This window comes from Eurosta solidaginis, chromosome 3 (assembly GCF_040869045.1).
Source record: "Eurosta solidaginis isolate ZX-2024a chromosome 3, ASM4086904v1, whole genome shotgun sequence".
In the NCBI taxonomy this organism is placed as follows: domain Eukaryota; kingdom Metazoa; phylum Arthropoda; class Insecta; order Diptera; family Tephritidae; genus Eurosta; species Eurosta solidaginis.
The window spans coordinates 282,490,955-282,507,671 of NC_090321.1; the positions used below are offsets into that span (position 1 = coordinate 282,490,955).

Consider the following 16,717-nt stretch of genomic DNA (forward strand, 5'->3'; position numbering starts at 1 on the left):
TGGGAATGGGTTCCCGAAACCAAGATGCAATCATCATCACTATCATCCCTTCAGAGGACTTTGGCAGCGTTTTCTACCTCCCGTCAAGCTTTTGGATGCCGTCAATTTTTTTTTTATTGTGCATAAGACAGTGAAGTTAAATATCAGAATTTCATATAGTTTTGGACTTTTTCTTAAATTTTTCTTAGATACAAGTTATCTAATAGTTATTTTAGTTCCTGAAATTCCTTTGTCTGTTTCTAAAAACAATAAAATCGATATTTGCATAAAAATAAATTCTTGAAAATGTGGATAAAGAAGAAAATGTTAAATATATCATAAAAGGTACACACATTTAATCATGTTCATACACACATATGCACATAAAAAGTTGAGTGCCTATTAGACTCGGTTTGTCCCCATATAAAAAAGGTGCTAATGTCCGCCATTAAATTTAAAGATTATGTTGAGAGGATTTCGGAAAAAAAATGGTTCCACATAATTAGGTCAGCTAACAAAGTTGTAACCGCCCCCCTAAAGTATCCCTTTTTCCTTACCAAACGAAAGTAATTAAAAGTTCAAGAAATTGTTGCCTTTAAACCATATTACTAAAATAATAAACAAAGAAGTTATAGCACTTTCAATGTTTATTGCAATTGTTATTTTACCTGATTCTTATTATACTTAGACCTGAAACTCATGATATTTTTGGAGGATAAATTTTTATTGGGGTTTGCGTTGAAAAGCTAATAAAGATATCCAAATATCATGAATAGGGGAAGTCAAAGTAAATAAGTGAGTCAAACCTGTTGTTTCGTATTTGTAATAATAACGCTATGCGACAAAATCAACTTTTTTTCTGGGGATTGGACAAACCCACTTTTTCGTAGAGATTGAGGCCTTAGTAAACAAAGTACTATCTCCGTTTCTCGAAGTTAGCCTCCAAAAAATAGATATCGGCTTTCGAAGTTCGAAATTCTACATTTCGAAATTTAATTTTTTTTTGTTAACGCGTTCAGCAAATTGAAAAAGTAAAAATATGGTCGTGGTGCGCTTTTTTCCCTTATTTGAAGGGCTGAATTCTGTTTTTGAGAAATTTATTATAACAGCTGTTATACGATGTGAAAAGTCAGAAGTCAAAGTCAGACTTTTCACCTCGTATAACAGCTGTTATACCAAATTTCTCAAAATTTTGTAAAATTTAACATGACTCTTTAAACTTTTTATTTTTGATTCCCTACCCTGATAGTAGTTGAGTGTGGTAAGTTTTAGGGATTTCAATTTTTTGTTTGTTTTCAGTTACCATATGGAAATCATGGTAAGGAGGGCGAATGTTGCAACACATCCCATACTGAAACCAATACGACATCAAGACATAAAATAATTGTGCTGTAGTGTTAGCTGACAGCGAAAGGTAGGAGCAAGACTCCACACCGTTAGCCGACGAGCAAGAGCCGCATTTAAAGACGTGCACTCGCTCCTTACTTTTTGCATATAGTGTGCTTACTACAAAATGTTGCATGCTACAACTCACTCATTGCTGCTTTTGATAGTGCGAACGGATTTAATTGTATAAAGTTAATTTCGAATTTAGGTTTCCTGCAAATCTAATGAACTGAGCAAAAAGAAGATTAAGCAGCAGATCCTAATAGCGATGGTACACCGAACATATTGATACCATTGGTTTTAACCAACGAACCGTGAATTTCCCGTTTCCTAAATCTATAAAAAAGCAAAAAAGCGGATCTTGCAGTGAACGAGGACATTATGAAGTACTTGCTGTCCTGCAAAAGAGAGTCGTGACATTAGCGCCTGGGAATTCACACCACTGTTGACGAATATAAGTTCCAGACGGAAAAAGACTTCATCTATCAGGGAACCAGCAGAAACATCAAAAACGATGACTGTTTAGAAATCAAATAGAAAAAAACTCTTGCACAATTGCTACTTTCGACTCAGAAGGAAATTTAAAAGTAAAGTTTTCTCTCGACACACCTTTACCAACGTAAGGCTCGGAATCATGGACAGAGTCGAGAGGCAATGGGAAGACCCTCCTTGGTATCCTCTATATTTAGTGGCAGCCAAGCACGCCTGCAAAAATAGGGTAGAATAAGTTTGCTTGGCCCGGCCTTTGAACCTTACATAGAATAAATGTGTCCATAGTGTTACCAGAGGTTTGCTCAAATAAAAAACTGAAAAACCCGGTCGTATATTATAAAATAACTCTATTCAAATACTAGAAGCTCTATATCTATAGCTATTTGCTACTTCTAGAACTGATAACCGTATCAAACCTAAAAGAAGGGATCATTGACTGGCGAGCGGAGGCCCCGTGTACAGTACGTGATCGATTGTTTGCACCTTTAACTCGCACTTGCTACTTCTGCTGTGACGCCAAATGGCAGTGTCCGGTCCTGCCCAGGGTTTTGGACATTTTACAGCCCTGCGCTTCCACGTTCTACGCCTTTCTTGCTTGGTCGATCTGTGCAACTCTCGCTATATTTTAGTGTCGCCCAATCTGACTTTTACGTCTACGGTACAAGCTTCGAAACTGTCTAGGGATTGCTTAACCCCTAACACACTTTTTTATGTTGTGCTATGCTAGATGTTACTTATTGCTGCATGCCGGTGAGTATAAAAGTTGTTGCGGCTGCAGTTTAAGCTATTTTGTACCACAGACTCTGCCCTAAATGGAAATTCTGGTATACACGTGTATCGCCGCGTCGGTCATTTGAGCGCCCTTCGGAAAATCCTCCCCCTTTATTATGCCTCGAATTAAAGATAATGGATCAGGCAGTCTGCTCATCAAATATTTGATGACGCTTTATTACTATGGCAGTATGGTCTGCTCTCGAGCTGTCCCAATCTATTAAGTGTTCGTCACCAGGTCTACAGTTGGGATATGCCAAGATAACACTAAAGTTCTCTTAATAAACTAACGTGTAGCTAGCTCCGACTACAACCTTTTTTAGTTAGTGAAGCTTATTCACACATATTTTAGTGCTTCTATTAATCATAAGAAAACAATGATTTGCCATCAAACTTTACCTGCTCTCTTATTTCAACTTACGCTTATTATATAGATAACGTTCGAACTGATTTACTTACCATGAACAATTAAAGAGGCGCGTGCGCTTATTTGCCCAACACTATTGTGCGCTTCACATACATAAGTGCCCTCATCGGCTGGAGAAATATTTGTAATTTCTAAACTTTTATCATCGTGTTGTATTCGCGCACGAGCTACTGGTATATTTCCCTCCTCCTTCTTCCATAATATTTTTGGTGGTGGATCTCCGCCCACAAGGCAATGAAATTGTACCGTTTGACCGGAGAGCGCGGTGAGATCCTGTGGTTCTTTCATGAAATACGGCTTAACTGTGGGTTGGAGAAAAGAGAGAAAATGAAGATAATATTAATAACTGTGAAGTGTATTTAATTGAAATATTATGAGTTCAAAAGCGGTATGTACTCTGTATAATTATAAAGTGCATATCAAAATGTTTGTAATTATGAATCCAAGGGTCTGCTGCAACCGCATGAAATTAATAAAGTTTTGAATTAAAGCGACAACTATGCTACTCATAAATAGTCATTGCCACTACAACTTCCGCTTTTGCAGTAAAGTGGCGTTGCAAAAGTTAATGAAGATTTCTTAAAACGGATAAGAAGCCGCTAGAAGCCATTGCTTTTGTCACTTGTTGGTTCATTCAAACTGGTGTAAGTAGTACCTGCGAACAGATGCGGTGAATGGCGCTTTCTGGAATTTTGTATTTTGAAGTAGAAAAGTTTTCCAATAATAATTTTAAGTTTCTACAAAGAATTCCACACATACATACAACCAAATATACATGCATAGGTACATACACATATACTACCTCAAAAGGCATAACTATTTTAAAAGAAATGATAGCTACTTAAATGATACGTTGGCCGTTGGCTGTTTGGTGCTGTCTTGCTAAGTACTTACACTTTAGTTCATAAATGAGTGGCCGTTGGTTGGGTTGTTTAATGAGAACAAAAGCTCAAACGTTTTTTCACAAAGCTCCACTTGCATCAAATTAGGTGTTCTGTTAATTTTTGGTTTTTATTTTTGACACAGAATAGGTTCTAGTCGAAGAATTAGATTCTGAGAATATTTTAGTTGAAATCTGCTATATTTTTTTTTAAAGCCTCAGTTAAAAGTGAGTCTATCTAGGAAATCCCATTTAATTTTTTCCTAGACAAAGTCCTCCCAAGTTTAAACCAGTGTTTGGTCACTTCTATTTCAAAACCGAAAAAAATGTTACATGTAAAATGAACAAAACGGGGCCCGTATCGTGTTATACGGAACGTGATCGCAATAACACTTAGATAGTTTCAGTTAATACGTGAAATATAGGCTATAGTACTTACACATGTATTATCATGTTTATGAAAAGCTTGAAAAATGCATATTTATCAATTGAGGGAAATTGGTTTTTCATCAGTGAATGCATAACGAGAGGAACTCTTTACTTGGTACTTGTGACCATGGGACCGTAAAATTATCTGTCATATCAACAGCATTCTCTGTTATTCTAATTTTGGCAGAAATTTGTTGTTTTGACAGTTTCTTTAGGTATTCATAGGGTTAAGTTAGTAGTTGCTAAATTGGCACAGCTAAAACTTGAAAGGCTTGCCCAGCACTTCGAGCCTCGTTTTAATAACTTTTTTAAGTTAGTTGGTGTCAGTTCCAAGGTCCACTATACCACCACTGTCATAATCCGAAATCGAATCAAAACGAAAAAGTAAAAAAGAATTATCAAAACCTAAAGCTGACAACAACAGAAACAAATAAAATAAAATATGGTATAATTTATACATCATACGGAAAAGAAAGCACCGATTTAAAATGCTTAGGTGTCAATACTGCGCCTCGCGGTGTTGTTCTCCATAAAAACACAAATAATGTGAATTTGATTCCCACCACAGTTATAAACCAAAAACGAATCATTCGATTTTAATAATTCTTTTTGCAAATCAACTTTGGAACGAAATAAATATTTGCTTCCTTTCTAACTCAACCAAAACTTTTTAAGCCAAAATAACATTTTTTCATTAAAAAGCAGTTTGTTTGCTTGTTCGCTAAGAAGCAACCATTGAAACACGTGTTAAGCGAGAGCATTTCTACATTGTTAAATTAGATCAAACTTCATGAAACAAATATTCGTACTGAAAATAAATCAGGGAAAGAAGTTAATAGATCGACCGAAACTTGTCATTACGCATGGAATGCTCGAATAGTATTTCCTCAGCCAAATTTTTATAACTTTCATGAACATGAAATGGTATATCAACTTTGGTTCGATGTTTGTAACATTGAGAAATATAGAAGATAGACTCACCATTAAGTATACCGAATTGATCAGGGCGACGAACTGTGTTGATATAGCCATGTCCGTCTGTCCGTCTGTTCGTCCTGTCTGTTTGAACGCAAGCTAGTCCCTCACATTTTGAGATACCTCAATGAAATTTGACACAAGGATGTATTTTTGTATTATATTTGACATTTGTCGGATCCGTTAGGATCGGACCACTATAACATATATCTCCCATACAACCGATCGTTCAGATAAGGCGATTTTCGTCATTCCAGCCGCAATTTAGAAAGTATAAACGTGAAACTCGGTGATATATATTCTAATATATCATAGAAGATATCCTTGAAAAATCACTTTGATCGGAGCTATATATAGTATATCCCATACAACCGATCGTTCAGATAGAAAGATTTTTGGCCATTTATCCCTTAATTTAGAAAGTATAAGGTGGTTTTTTGCCAATTTTTTATATTTATCTTAAAATCGTTTAGGTATGTACATCTGTTCACTATATATTTCTTATCTTATACAGCGCATTATTTGGAAATTACGAATGGCATAAAGTTATTGTTCAGCCCCATTCATGAAAGGTATGAAAAGTTCGGCACAGCCGAAGACAGTCCCGTCCTTACTTGTTTTATTTTACGTTTAAGTTTAGCAGCGGTGTCTCAAACGTAGCTGAAAATCTAAGCTAAACGTGTGTTTTTTTTTTGTTTTGAGTTTATTTAATTTTTTTCTTTTTGTTGCAAAAAATAAAAAGTTTCATTGCTCTGATACAAGAAAGAAAACATGAAAAAAACCAACAACCGTAAGTAATCTGAACTAGAACTTACTTACTGGTCAACTATTTTAAAGGGCTTTTGATGGGCTCACTTATTATATGTATGGGCGATACCGAATGGGGTAAATTTTACAAGTACATTCTTTTTTATTTCACTCGTTAAACTTTATATCTATTACGCTTTTATTTCAGTTGTTCGTGTAACTTTTAGTGGCGGTAAAAGTAATTAATTACTACCGTTACACAAAAGCAATAAAGGTTTTTGTTATGTTACACGCATTTATTGCGAAGCTTTTAGACATTACATGAAGGGAAAGACACACACATACAAAGCAACTATAAAAAGGACTTGCGGACAAAAGCATATTTGAAATGTTTTCAAAATGTTTAGTCAAAATGGCAGGACGAATATGTGAAATGAAGCATGTTGTGTCAAACTAATGATGTTGAAAGGTACTACACCTATTTTCATAGAATTATCTTGACTTCGTGTGCCGCTGCCTTTAAAAGCCGTCATTAAGTATTAAAAAAAAATACTTTGCGCGATATACTTCCAAAGAGGTAAGTGCAGACCTTATGGCCACCGAGGGCATAAAATGTTAGCCGAGCATCTTCTATGAGGTGCGAGTTTAAACGCTAGTTATGACAAAAGCCTATGGAAAGCTGAAATAATTCAGCTGATGTCTTTTCTTTGAATTGTTGAGTCTCTTCGTATAACATCATTTCTGTCATAATTGTCATATTGGATTTGTGCCGCATAACTTTTAATGACTACCTATAGTGTTGCAATGCAGTGGTCTTGACATTGATGAAATGTACGAAAAGGCTTTAAACAAGTGCATATCTAGAGCAACTTTGATGACATCCAGCGTTTCGAAGTATTTGGCGTGTTCTGTTCGTGACAAATCCCTGTCGAAGGATTAACTGAATCATAATTAAGGGCGGCGGTGGAGGTGCTTCCTTTTGAACATTGTACCAAAATTATGATCGCTTTCATTATCCAACATATCAGGAAATGTTTCACCTTTCAAAGGATAATTTAAACAAAATTTTCTTGGTATAAAATATGAGTCCAGAACAGGAAACATGTGTATCAATGCAAACGATAATTTAAGAAAAAGATCAAGTGAGGCTTTACAATTAAAATAAGGAACACAATAAGCAGTAACAGGGGCAATCTGAGGATCATAATAAGATCGCTTTCTGGTAATTGGCTATTCAAAAGTACAAAAACTTATCACCATTTCTTATTTCTTTTTAACTGTTCCCAAAAGTCCTCAAATTATAGGCTTACAGGTACTCTCTAGATTTTTGCCTGGTTTCCTACATCTTTATTGTAATTTTGTTTCGGTGTTATGATAATTATAAACAAGTAAGAACGGGACTGTCTTCGGCTGTGCCGAAGACTTCATACCTTTCATGAATGGGGCTGAACAATAATCTTATCCCGTTCGTAATCTCCGAATAATCGGATGTATAAGATAAGAAATATATAGTGAACAGATCTACATAACTTAACGATTTTTAAGATAAATATAAAATAAAAAACGGGTAGGTACTTTGTGTGAGGATGCAAAGTTTCAGGTTTTTTGTGGTCTGCGTGTAAAAACTATGACTACGAATCACGTATTTCAAAAATATATGACGAAAACGTAACTATTTGATGAAATTTGATGAATTTTGAAGATTCTAGCCGTAAAAAAGGGGTCAAAATGACAGTTTATATGAAGTATATAATATATATACGACCGATCTCTATGATTTTTTCAGACAACAATATATGCTATATAAGTAAGCATTTTGTGAAATTTGAAGCTTCTAACTGTTAAAATGGGGCAGAAATTGCGCAAAGTTTCTTATCTGAACAATCGGTTGTATGAGATATATACTATGTGTACCACCGATCTCAATGATTTTTTCAGACATCAATATATGCTATACACGTAAGCAGTTGGTGAAATTTGAAGCTACTAGCTGTTAAAATGGGGCCGAAATCGTAAAAAAAATATATATATACTATATATATATACTATATATACCATCATATATATATTATATATATCACCGATCTCTATGATTTTTTGACACAACAATACATACTATATACGTAAGCAATCGGTGAAATTTGAAGCTTATAACTGTTAAAATGGGGAAGAAATTGCGCAAAGTTTCTTATCTGAACAATCGGTTGTATGGGATATATACTATATATACCACCGGTATCTATGATTTTCTCAGACAACAATATATGCTATATACGAAAGCATTTTGTGAAATTTGAAGCTTCTAACTGTTAAAACGGGGCAGAAATTGCGCAAAAATTCTTATCTGAACAATCGGTTGTATGAGATATATACTATGTATATCACCGATCTCAATGATTTTTTCAGACATCAATATATGCTATACACGTAAGCAGTTGGTGAAATTTGAAGCTTCTAGCTGTTAAAATGGGGTAGAAATTGCGAAAAGTTTCTTATCTGAACAATCGGTTGTATGAGATATATACTATATATACAACCGATCTCTATGATTTTTTCAGACAACAATATATGCTATATACGTAAGCAATCAGTGAAATTTGAAGCTTATAGCTGTTAAAATGGGGTAGAAATTGCGAAAAGTTTCTTATCTGAACAATCGGTTGTATGAGATATATACTATATATACAACCGATCTCTATGATTCTTTCAGATAACAATATATGCTATATAAGTAAATATTCGGTGAAATTTGAAGCTTCTAGCTATTAAAATGGGGCTAAAATTTGGGAAAATATATATATATATACTATATATATATACTATATATACCACCATATATATACTATATATACCACCGATCTTTATGATTTTTTCAGACAACAATATATGCTATATACGTAAGCATTCGCTGAAATTTGAAGCCTCTAGCTCTTAAAATAGGGCAGTAATTACGAAAAGTTCCTTATCTGAACAATCGGTTGTGGGGGATATATACTATATATACGACCGATCTCATAAATTTTTTCAGGCAACAATATGTTCAATATGCGAAAGTATATGGTGAAGTTTGAAGCTTCAATCTGTTAAATTGGGTAAGATATTACAAAAATCCTCTTTTTCTGAAAAATCGGTCGTATGGAGGATATATGCTATAGTGGTCCGATCCGGTCGGTTCCGACAAATGTCTAATCGGACACCCAAATACACCTGCTCACCAAATTTTATCAAGATATCTCAAAAATTGAGGGACTAGTTTGCATACAAACAGACAGACGGACAGACGGACAGACGGACATGGCTAAAACAACTCAGCTCTTCAACCTGATTATTTCGGTATACTTAATGGTGGGTCTATCTATTTTCCTTTAAGGACTTACAATTTTCGGTTTCGTGACGAAATTAATATACCATTTCATTTTCATGAAAGGTATAAAAAGGCACAATACGAGATTCCACGTATAATAGTTATATCCGGCATTTAATTTGCTCAATAAGTGAACATAGATATAAGTAATTATATCAGTATATACCCAGTGGTAAAAAAAAGCGAAGGGAGCTGATGTTCAGGAAGCCAATGTTTTACAATTTTCCGTGTAAAGAACTACTTTACTGTAGTGATGACCGAAAAAAAGTCAGAAGTGTGTTCCCCCGACAGTTTCAAGAGTGGCGTATTCATGTAAAATTTTACAATTTGAGTAGTTTCCGTGGTTTCCAATATAAATTTGATTAAAGCATAGCACGTGCGGCGAATAGGAGACCTTGTGAATTGCCTAATAGAATAGCTCAATCACAACTACATATTTTCCATCGAAAAATAATAAAATTGTGTGCATCTTTTATAATTAAATTATAGTCCTGATATGCGGTTCATTACATCCCATTAAAAGCCGATCACAAGTGCACTTTATTATAGATGCCTGAAAGCAGATCCAGCTAAAAGATACAACGCATTTGTTGCCATATTTTTTCAAATGTTTACCATCTTGGACTAAACAAATTACTTCTGTCATTAAAAAGAGAAGACTGTTGACTCATTAAAAAGAGAAGAGTGTTCTGACTGGACACTGCCTGCTGGCGTCACATGCCTTTAAATTAGGATTGGTCAGCAGTTATAGGAAGTGTTCTTCTGAATGGTCGGAAGTAAAAAAGAAAAAAAGGACAGTAAAAACGAAACACATCGATTCAGTTTGTAAAAGACTCATCGTTTTTTTTTTTCTTTTTCAATAAGAAGAAGACATACCACATCATTCAATTAAGTTCGAGCACGTCATGCTATTCATTAAAAGGGTAATGCGCGTGGAGTTATGTGCCACCTTTGCCCATGCGTAACGGATTTGCGGAATTCAATCAAATTGTGAAGGGGATGGTATTGTATCGAATATCTTGAACCATCTTGGAACTAAATCGGGACTTAATCGCGAACCTTTCTGTATGACTTCAGGAACACTTCGAGATTATTTTAAGGACATAATATGGTTTCGAAATATTCTAGAATTGATCCAGAAGTTGTCCCGAAATCTTAACTACAATATTTATGTAGTGGTGCTGATATTGTTTCAAAATTGTTCTGAAATAGTCTCGAAACGATTCCGAAAAGAGTCCCGAAGTGATGCGCTAACCGTTTAAAAATGCTTTCGAAATGATCCTGAAATAAACCCGAAACAATGCTGAAATTTGCCCAAATTGTTCAAATTTTAAGCAAGGTGATCCATAAGCTATCCCATAACAGCCCTAAAATGGTTTTGAAATACTCTTGAAATGATCCAGAAAATGTCCTGAAATGAAGCCTTAAATAATATTGAAGTGATTCAAATTCATACCGAAATATTCCCTAAATGATTGTGGAACTAATCCGGAAGCTATCCTTAATTTGCCTCAAAATTGCAACGAAATAGCTTCGAAATGATCCTTAAAATAATATTCCAAGTCATTCCGAAATGTTCACGAAACAGTCCTGAAATAATTCCAAAATTGTTAGCTATATTTAAGCAATTTGTAATTTTTTTTGTATAGGGTATATGCAGCCATTCACACATACATACATACATATTTTAGATATGAATACAACAACATATCTATTTGTGTATCTAATAAATAGATACAACTTTATTATGCAAATGATAAGCCAATCGAGTTCATTAGCATTACCTACATACATACATATGAACATACAAACCGCGGCTACTCTCTGTCCTTATTAAACTGCGAGTTTTGAATTCACCAGCAGCAACGCAAAGCACAAATGTCATTTATTCGCCTCACAAGGCATTAAATTAACCTTTTTATTACACATTTATACGATACAATGTTCTAAAATAGGAATATTCAAATATACATAAATGCTGACATATGTAAATAATTTGTTCATCACATCCCCTGCTGGTGTTGGCGATATGTATGTACATTTATATTCGTACCCACGCAAGCACCCCCTCCAGGTGCTATTGAACAATTGATATTACATGAAAATCCCTTGTAGGCGCCACTCAAACAGCGTAACCAAAGCGATCAAAGCAACAACAATAAAGCGATCACAAACATTAGTAATTATTCGATTGTGTATAGCTGGATGAGTCTGTGGTTATGGAGTGGGTTTGGTGGTAGCGGCTGATGGGGAACGCCACAATTACTAGACAAACTGGATGAGCAACTTAGGAATATTGGGAGGAAATCAGCCCTAGAGATGTGTATACAAAAGTGAGTTCATTTATTTGTTTATATCTGTGGAGTAGTGCGCGCGGTTTTGATGCAACCGCTATCAGTTTAAATCAAATTATATACTAAATGATATGAATATTTCTGTGTTTATAAATAAAATCGATTAGTAAACAAAAACAGCTATTGTTTTTGTACCCTAGCAGAACTGCGATTATTTATGGATGCGTTTGGGATTAGTCGCAGCGGGATAGTAACAAACCTATAGAAAAATGGGTGGCAGTTACGTAAAGTTACTGTTTCACGCTACAGAATTAATGATACGCTGCATCGGGTTAGGGGACTAAGAATATACCCGCAGCATGTGGTAAGAGGCGACTAAATACCCAAATGACTCAATGGGGTTGTGTAACGCAACCCTTCAAGGGGGTGCCAGCGCAATTTATAGATTCTCCAACCCAATGGTCAACCTTAACTACCAGTGGCAAATACTGTTTCTTTAGCAGCCGAGGTTCTAACGACACCATAGAACTAGGGAGTGGGGGGAGGGATGGCTTATAAAGTTCAATGTGGTCATACTACATCGTTACCAAGATAGTCGGAATTGTAACTTAATAGTGTTTGTTAGCGGAACGTGCGCGATCTATATCCGGCAAAGGAACATCAACATCGCTAACACTCCCCAAAACCTTCGGGGAGTATCTTTATCGCTACAAAAACAACAGATACTTAAAGACTTCCACCGAACTGGTGCTAATCGGATTTTTAACGCTCGGTTGCCAGCGCTTAAACCCGAGTTATAAGTATTGAAACGCGATTTTTCTAGTTAAGAAAACAATCTAAAGGTTTGCAAAGGGGTTAATTGCCATTTCGTATGGTTCGGGGCTCTGTTCGTGAACACTTGAAAATTTGTATAAGTCGTTCTAGTCCGAAAAGAAATCTTAAAATATATTTGATAAGGTACTTTTAAGAAATATTCGATGCGATTGAACATAACTATACCCTGCAGGAAAAGAGCAATTGTAAAAAAAAGCTAACATATGACTGACTATGGCTATAAGTTGGATTCGATATACCGCATATCGGTATCAATCGAATTATAAGTCCATCGAAATGATATTTCTGTCAATTTTTATCCATTACAAATAGTTATTGAATCAATTTCGCACAACTTGTTGATTCTGAGTTAAGCGTTTTAACACTCACATCAACAAAAAAGTTCATCAAATGTAATCCATGGTCTGTTAGAAAATAAGTCAAATCGAACACTGAATTTTTCCCGGGAAGAAACTTCACAGGAACACTACCGGGTTCACACAAAAACATTAGTATATGGGCAAATCCCAACAACTTTTACTTTTTTGGATACTCGGGTTTTACACACGGGAAAAAAGCTTAAGGCTAGAAAAAAGTACAAGGGCATTAATTTTGGCCTTTTGGCTATCCGATCTGATGATTTTAAAAATCAATAAAGTTGATAGTAAGTTTTTGCAGAACTTCGAAAAGTAAAAAACGTCGATTTTTACACTTTTTCAAGCGATACTCTTGATTTTTTTTTTTTTTTGAATTTTTTCGATAAAATTTTGAGGCATTGCTGAAACGCTATGGAATTTAAACTGAATGTTGTTTTTGAGACGGAGATTCTAAAGGTATGAGCAAAATTAATGTGCCCCTCCAATACTCAAAACTATCATCAATGAAAGTGGGGATACTTTTTTTTTTGTCATTTTCAATATTGACAGTTTTTTGCTTATAGCTTTTTGAGGCAACTGAGTATTGAAATTTGGATTAAGCACGATAATAGCTTATCAGGGACTAAAAATACGTGTGGCTTCAAATTTGATGTGCCCCTTTCAGTTTTGAAGGTAGAGGCAGAAAAGTGGAAGCACTTGGTTGCGTAAATTTTTTTCAGGAGTATGTTTTTTTGTGGGCACAGCTACAATTTTACTTTTATCACTTCATACCCGTTTGTTTTTTTTTTCTCTACACCACAGTGGTATACCAACAACTGCCTCATCTTGGAATATTCACGCAAGGAAAGTTATTGATGTTTGTACATGGGGCAAATATACGAAATTTTCGCCAAAAATTGGCAATCGTCAAAAAGTGTAGAAAAAAAATTTTTTTTTTTAATTTTTGTACCAAATTTGTGTTTCTTTTCATTTAATTTTAAATAAAATCTGGTTTAAAAAAAAATGGCAATCGTCAAAAAGTGTAGAAAAATTTTTTTTTTTTTTTAATTTTTGTACCAACTTTGTGTTTCTTTTCATTTAATTTTAAATAAAATCTGGTTTAAAAAAAAAAAAATGGCAATCGTCAAAAAGTGTAGAAACAAAATTTTTTTTTTTAATTTTTGTACCAAATTTGTGTTTCTTTTCATTTAATTTTAAATAAAATCTGGTTTAAAAAAAAATGGCAATCGTCAAAAAGTGTAGAAAAAAATTTTTTTTTTTAATTTTTGTACCAAATTTGTGTTTATTTTCATTTAATTTTAAATAAAATCTGGTTTAAAAAAAATGGCAATCGTCAAAAAGTGTAGAAAAAAAATTTTTTTTTTTTAATTTTTGTACCAAATTTGTGTTTCTTTTCATTTAATTTTAAATAAAATCTGGTTTAAAAAAAAAAAATGGCAATCGTCAAAAAGTGTAGAAACAAAAATTTTTTTTTTAATTTTTGTACCAAATTTGTGTTTCTTTTCATTTACTTTTAAATAAAACCTGGTTTAAAAAAAAAATATTTTTTTTTCTACACTTTTTTACGATTGCCAATTTTTGTCGGAAATTTCGTATATTTGCCCCATGTACAAACATCAATAACTTGCGTGAATATTCCAAGATGAGGCAATTGGTGGAATACTGCTGTCGTGTAGAGAAAAAATTAACAAACGGGTATGAAAAATTTGACGTTTACCCGGTTTCATATTTTTGCCCATATCTCTAAAACCGGGTTTCGGGTATCAACAAAATTTTACCTAAATATACCCCACATAGATATGTACATCCTGATAAAATTTCAACACAATCGGTTAAGAAGTGTTTGAATAAGTAAAAAAATTTAAGGTTTTACGGGTTTATATTTTTATCAATATCTCCAAAACCGGATCTCGGGTATTAAAACTTGTTTACCTAAACATACTTCTTTACATATCTATATGTTTTTAAAGTTTCAAAAGAATCGGTAGAAAGGTGTTAAAATAAATGTGTTGCAAACTTTGCAGTAAAAAATATTTTGCGGTTATTCGGTTTTATATTTTTACCGATATCTACAAAACCGGGTATCGTGTATCAAAAAAATTTAACATAGCTAACAGGTGCATATGTCTCCATATTTTGTTAAAATTTCGATATAATCGGTACGGAAGTGTTGAAATAAATGTATATTTAACATTGAGACCTCAATTTATATATATTTTGCTCGCTCTTTTGACTATATCTTTTTGAGGCATTATGTAAGGCAAGTAACGGCGATGCACTACAGCTCCAATTTATCCCTCAATGTTCCAAGAAAATAAACAGAAAATAGTGCACGTTTGTTTGTTGTGAAGCAACTTGTGCTTACTTAGATCGTAATAAGCTTCTTTTCCTACTGGGCAGTTATGGGTTACTTTTTTTCTGTGAGAAACCCCTTAAACTAATTTTTATTGTATTGTAGTACTTATTTAGAAAAGTTAATTATGATTTCATTTGAAATGTGGCTGCTAACGACAGCAAAAAGTACCAACCTGTATTTTTAAGCATCTTGTAATACTTTGTACGGTAATTGTAAGAAACCCTTCAGCTTGCCGCAGTACTAGCGCATGATTACTATTACGGTCAAAATCGTATTTCCATTTGCCTTCGATTTTTCACTAGCCGTTTGGTATGTTTTTCTAATTTTATTGCGGTGATTACTTTTTATTAAATTCGCTACTTTTAATTTTGCGCTTTTAATGTTATTTATTATTTATTAACTGCGGTGAATCGGTGAATGGCCACTACCATTGCAACAACAGATTTTTGGAAAAATTAAAGCTTAAAGGACTTTAGTTCAATGCAAGTTGACGGTCGCTGTGCTTCGCAAATATGCAAACATATTAATTTCTCTTTAAGAAGTGGACATCACGCTAAATAAAAAATGTTTAAAGTTTCCTTAATTTTAGAGTGCATTTACTTATTCATTCTGCATACTGACTAGAAAGTATTGCTTTTGTTGCTGTTTTTTTGGACATTGCCGGGGCTTACAACAATGTCCCGAAACAACCATTCATCTACCGTCTCAACGCGATTGAAGTTCATCCTGCTTTAAAGAATTGAATCGGCTGCATGTTAAGCTGCAGAATAATCACGTCGCAATGGGGTTCTGAGGACGCTGCTCATCAACAAATTGCTTGGTCGGTTCGACGGCTGACCAGTCAAACTTGAGTCATATGCAGATGACGTTTCAGCTATCATAAGCGGCAGATGCCTAACAACAATCAGCTCTCTGATGGATAAGACGCTTAGGGATGTACATGCTTGGGCATCTGTAGTCGGGTTAACCGTCAACGCGGAAAAAATCGGCCTAGTATTATTACTTAAGAAATTTGAAATCCCTAATTGGACTAAGCGCAACCTGAAGGGTTAACCCTATAAGCAAAGTACTGCATAAAATATCATGAATTATACTAGATAGTAAATTGACGTGGATACTCCATGTGGAAGAGGATGCAAGTGGAGCCTATCGCCGAAACTCTCTCATTACGTATTTACGGCAATCGTCAAGCCCATACTTTACTATGGGGTTCAAGTTCGATAGCAGCCACACAAAAAATTAAAAACAAGGCTTGAGGACTTGGGGCAGCTCGAGTGCAGCCCATACAGCCTTAGCGCTATAGCGCCATTAGATAAAGGGGGAACGGCTTACATATTTGCGTGCCTGAGATTCGAAAGAGATCTTGTGGGCACAGTAAAGCCGGAGGGTTGGCGCAAGTGTGCAGAAAAGGCAGAATATATTATACA

At 34.6% G+C, this 16,717-nt stretch overlaps 1 protein-coding gene across 3 annotated transcripts in view; it reads right to left on the reverse strand.

Annotated features, from left to right (window-relative positions):
• Positions 1 to 16,717, reverse strand: part of robo1 (roundabout 1) — a 610,999-nt gene that overhangs the window by 86,298 nt on the left and 507,984 nt on the right. For all 3 annotated transcript variants that reach the window (XM_067776766.1, XM_067776767.1, XM_067776765.1), the window contains one exon: positions 3,088 to 3,357. In XM_067776766.1, the coding sequence (XP_067632867.1) occupies positions 3,088 to 3,357 (270 nt within the window). The remainder of the gene's footprint in view (positions 1 to 3,087; positions 3,358 to 16,717) is intronic.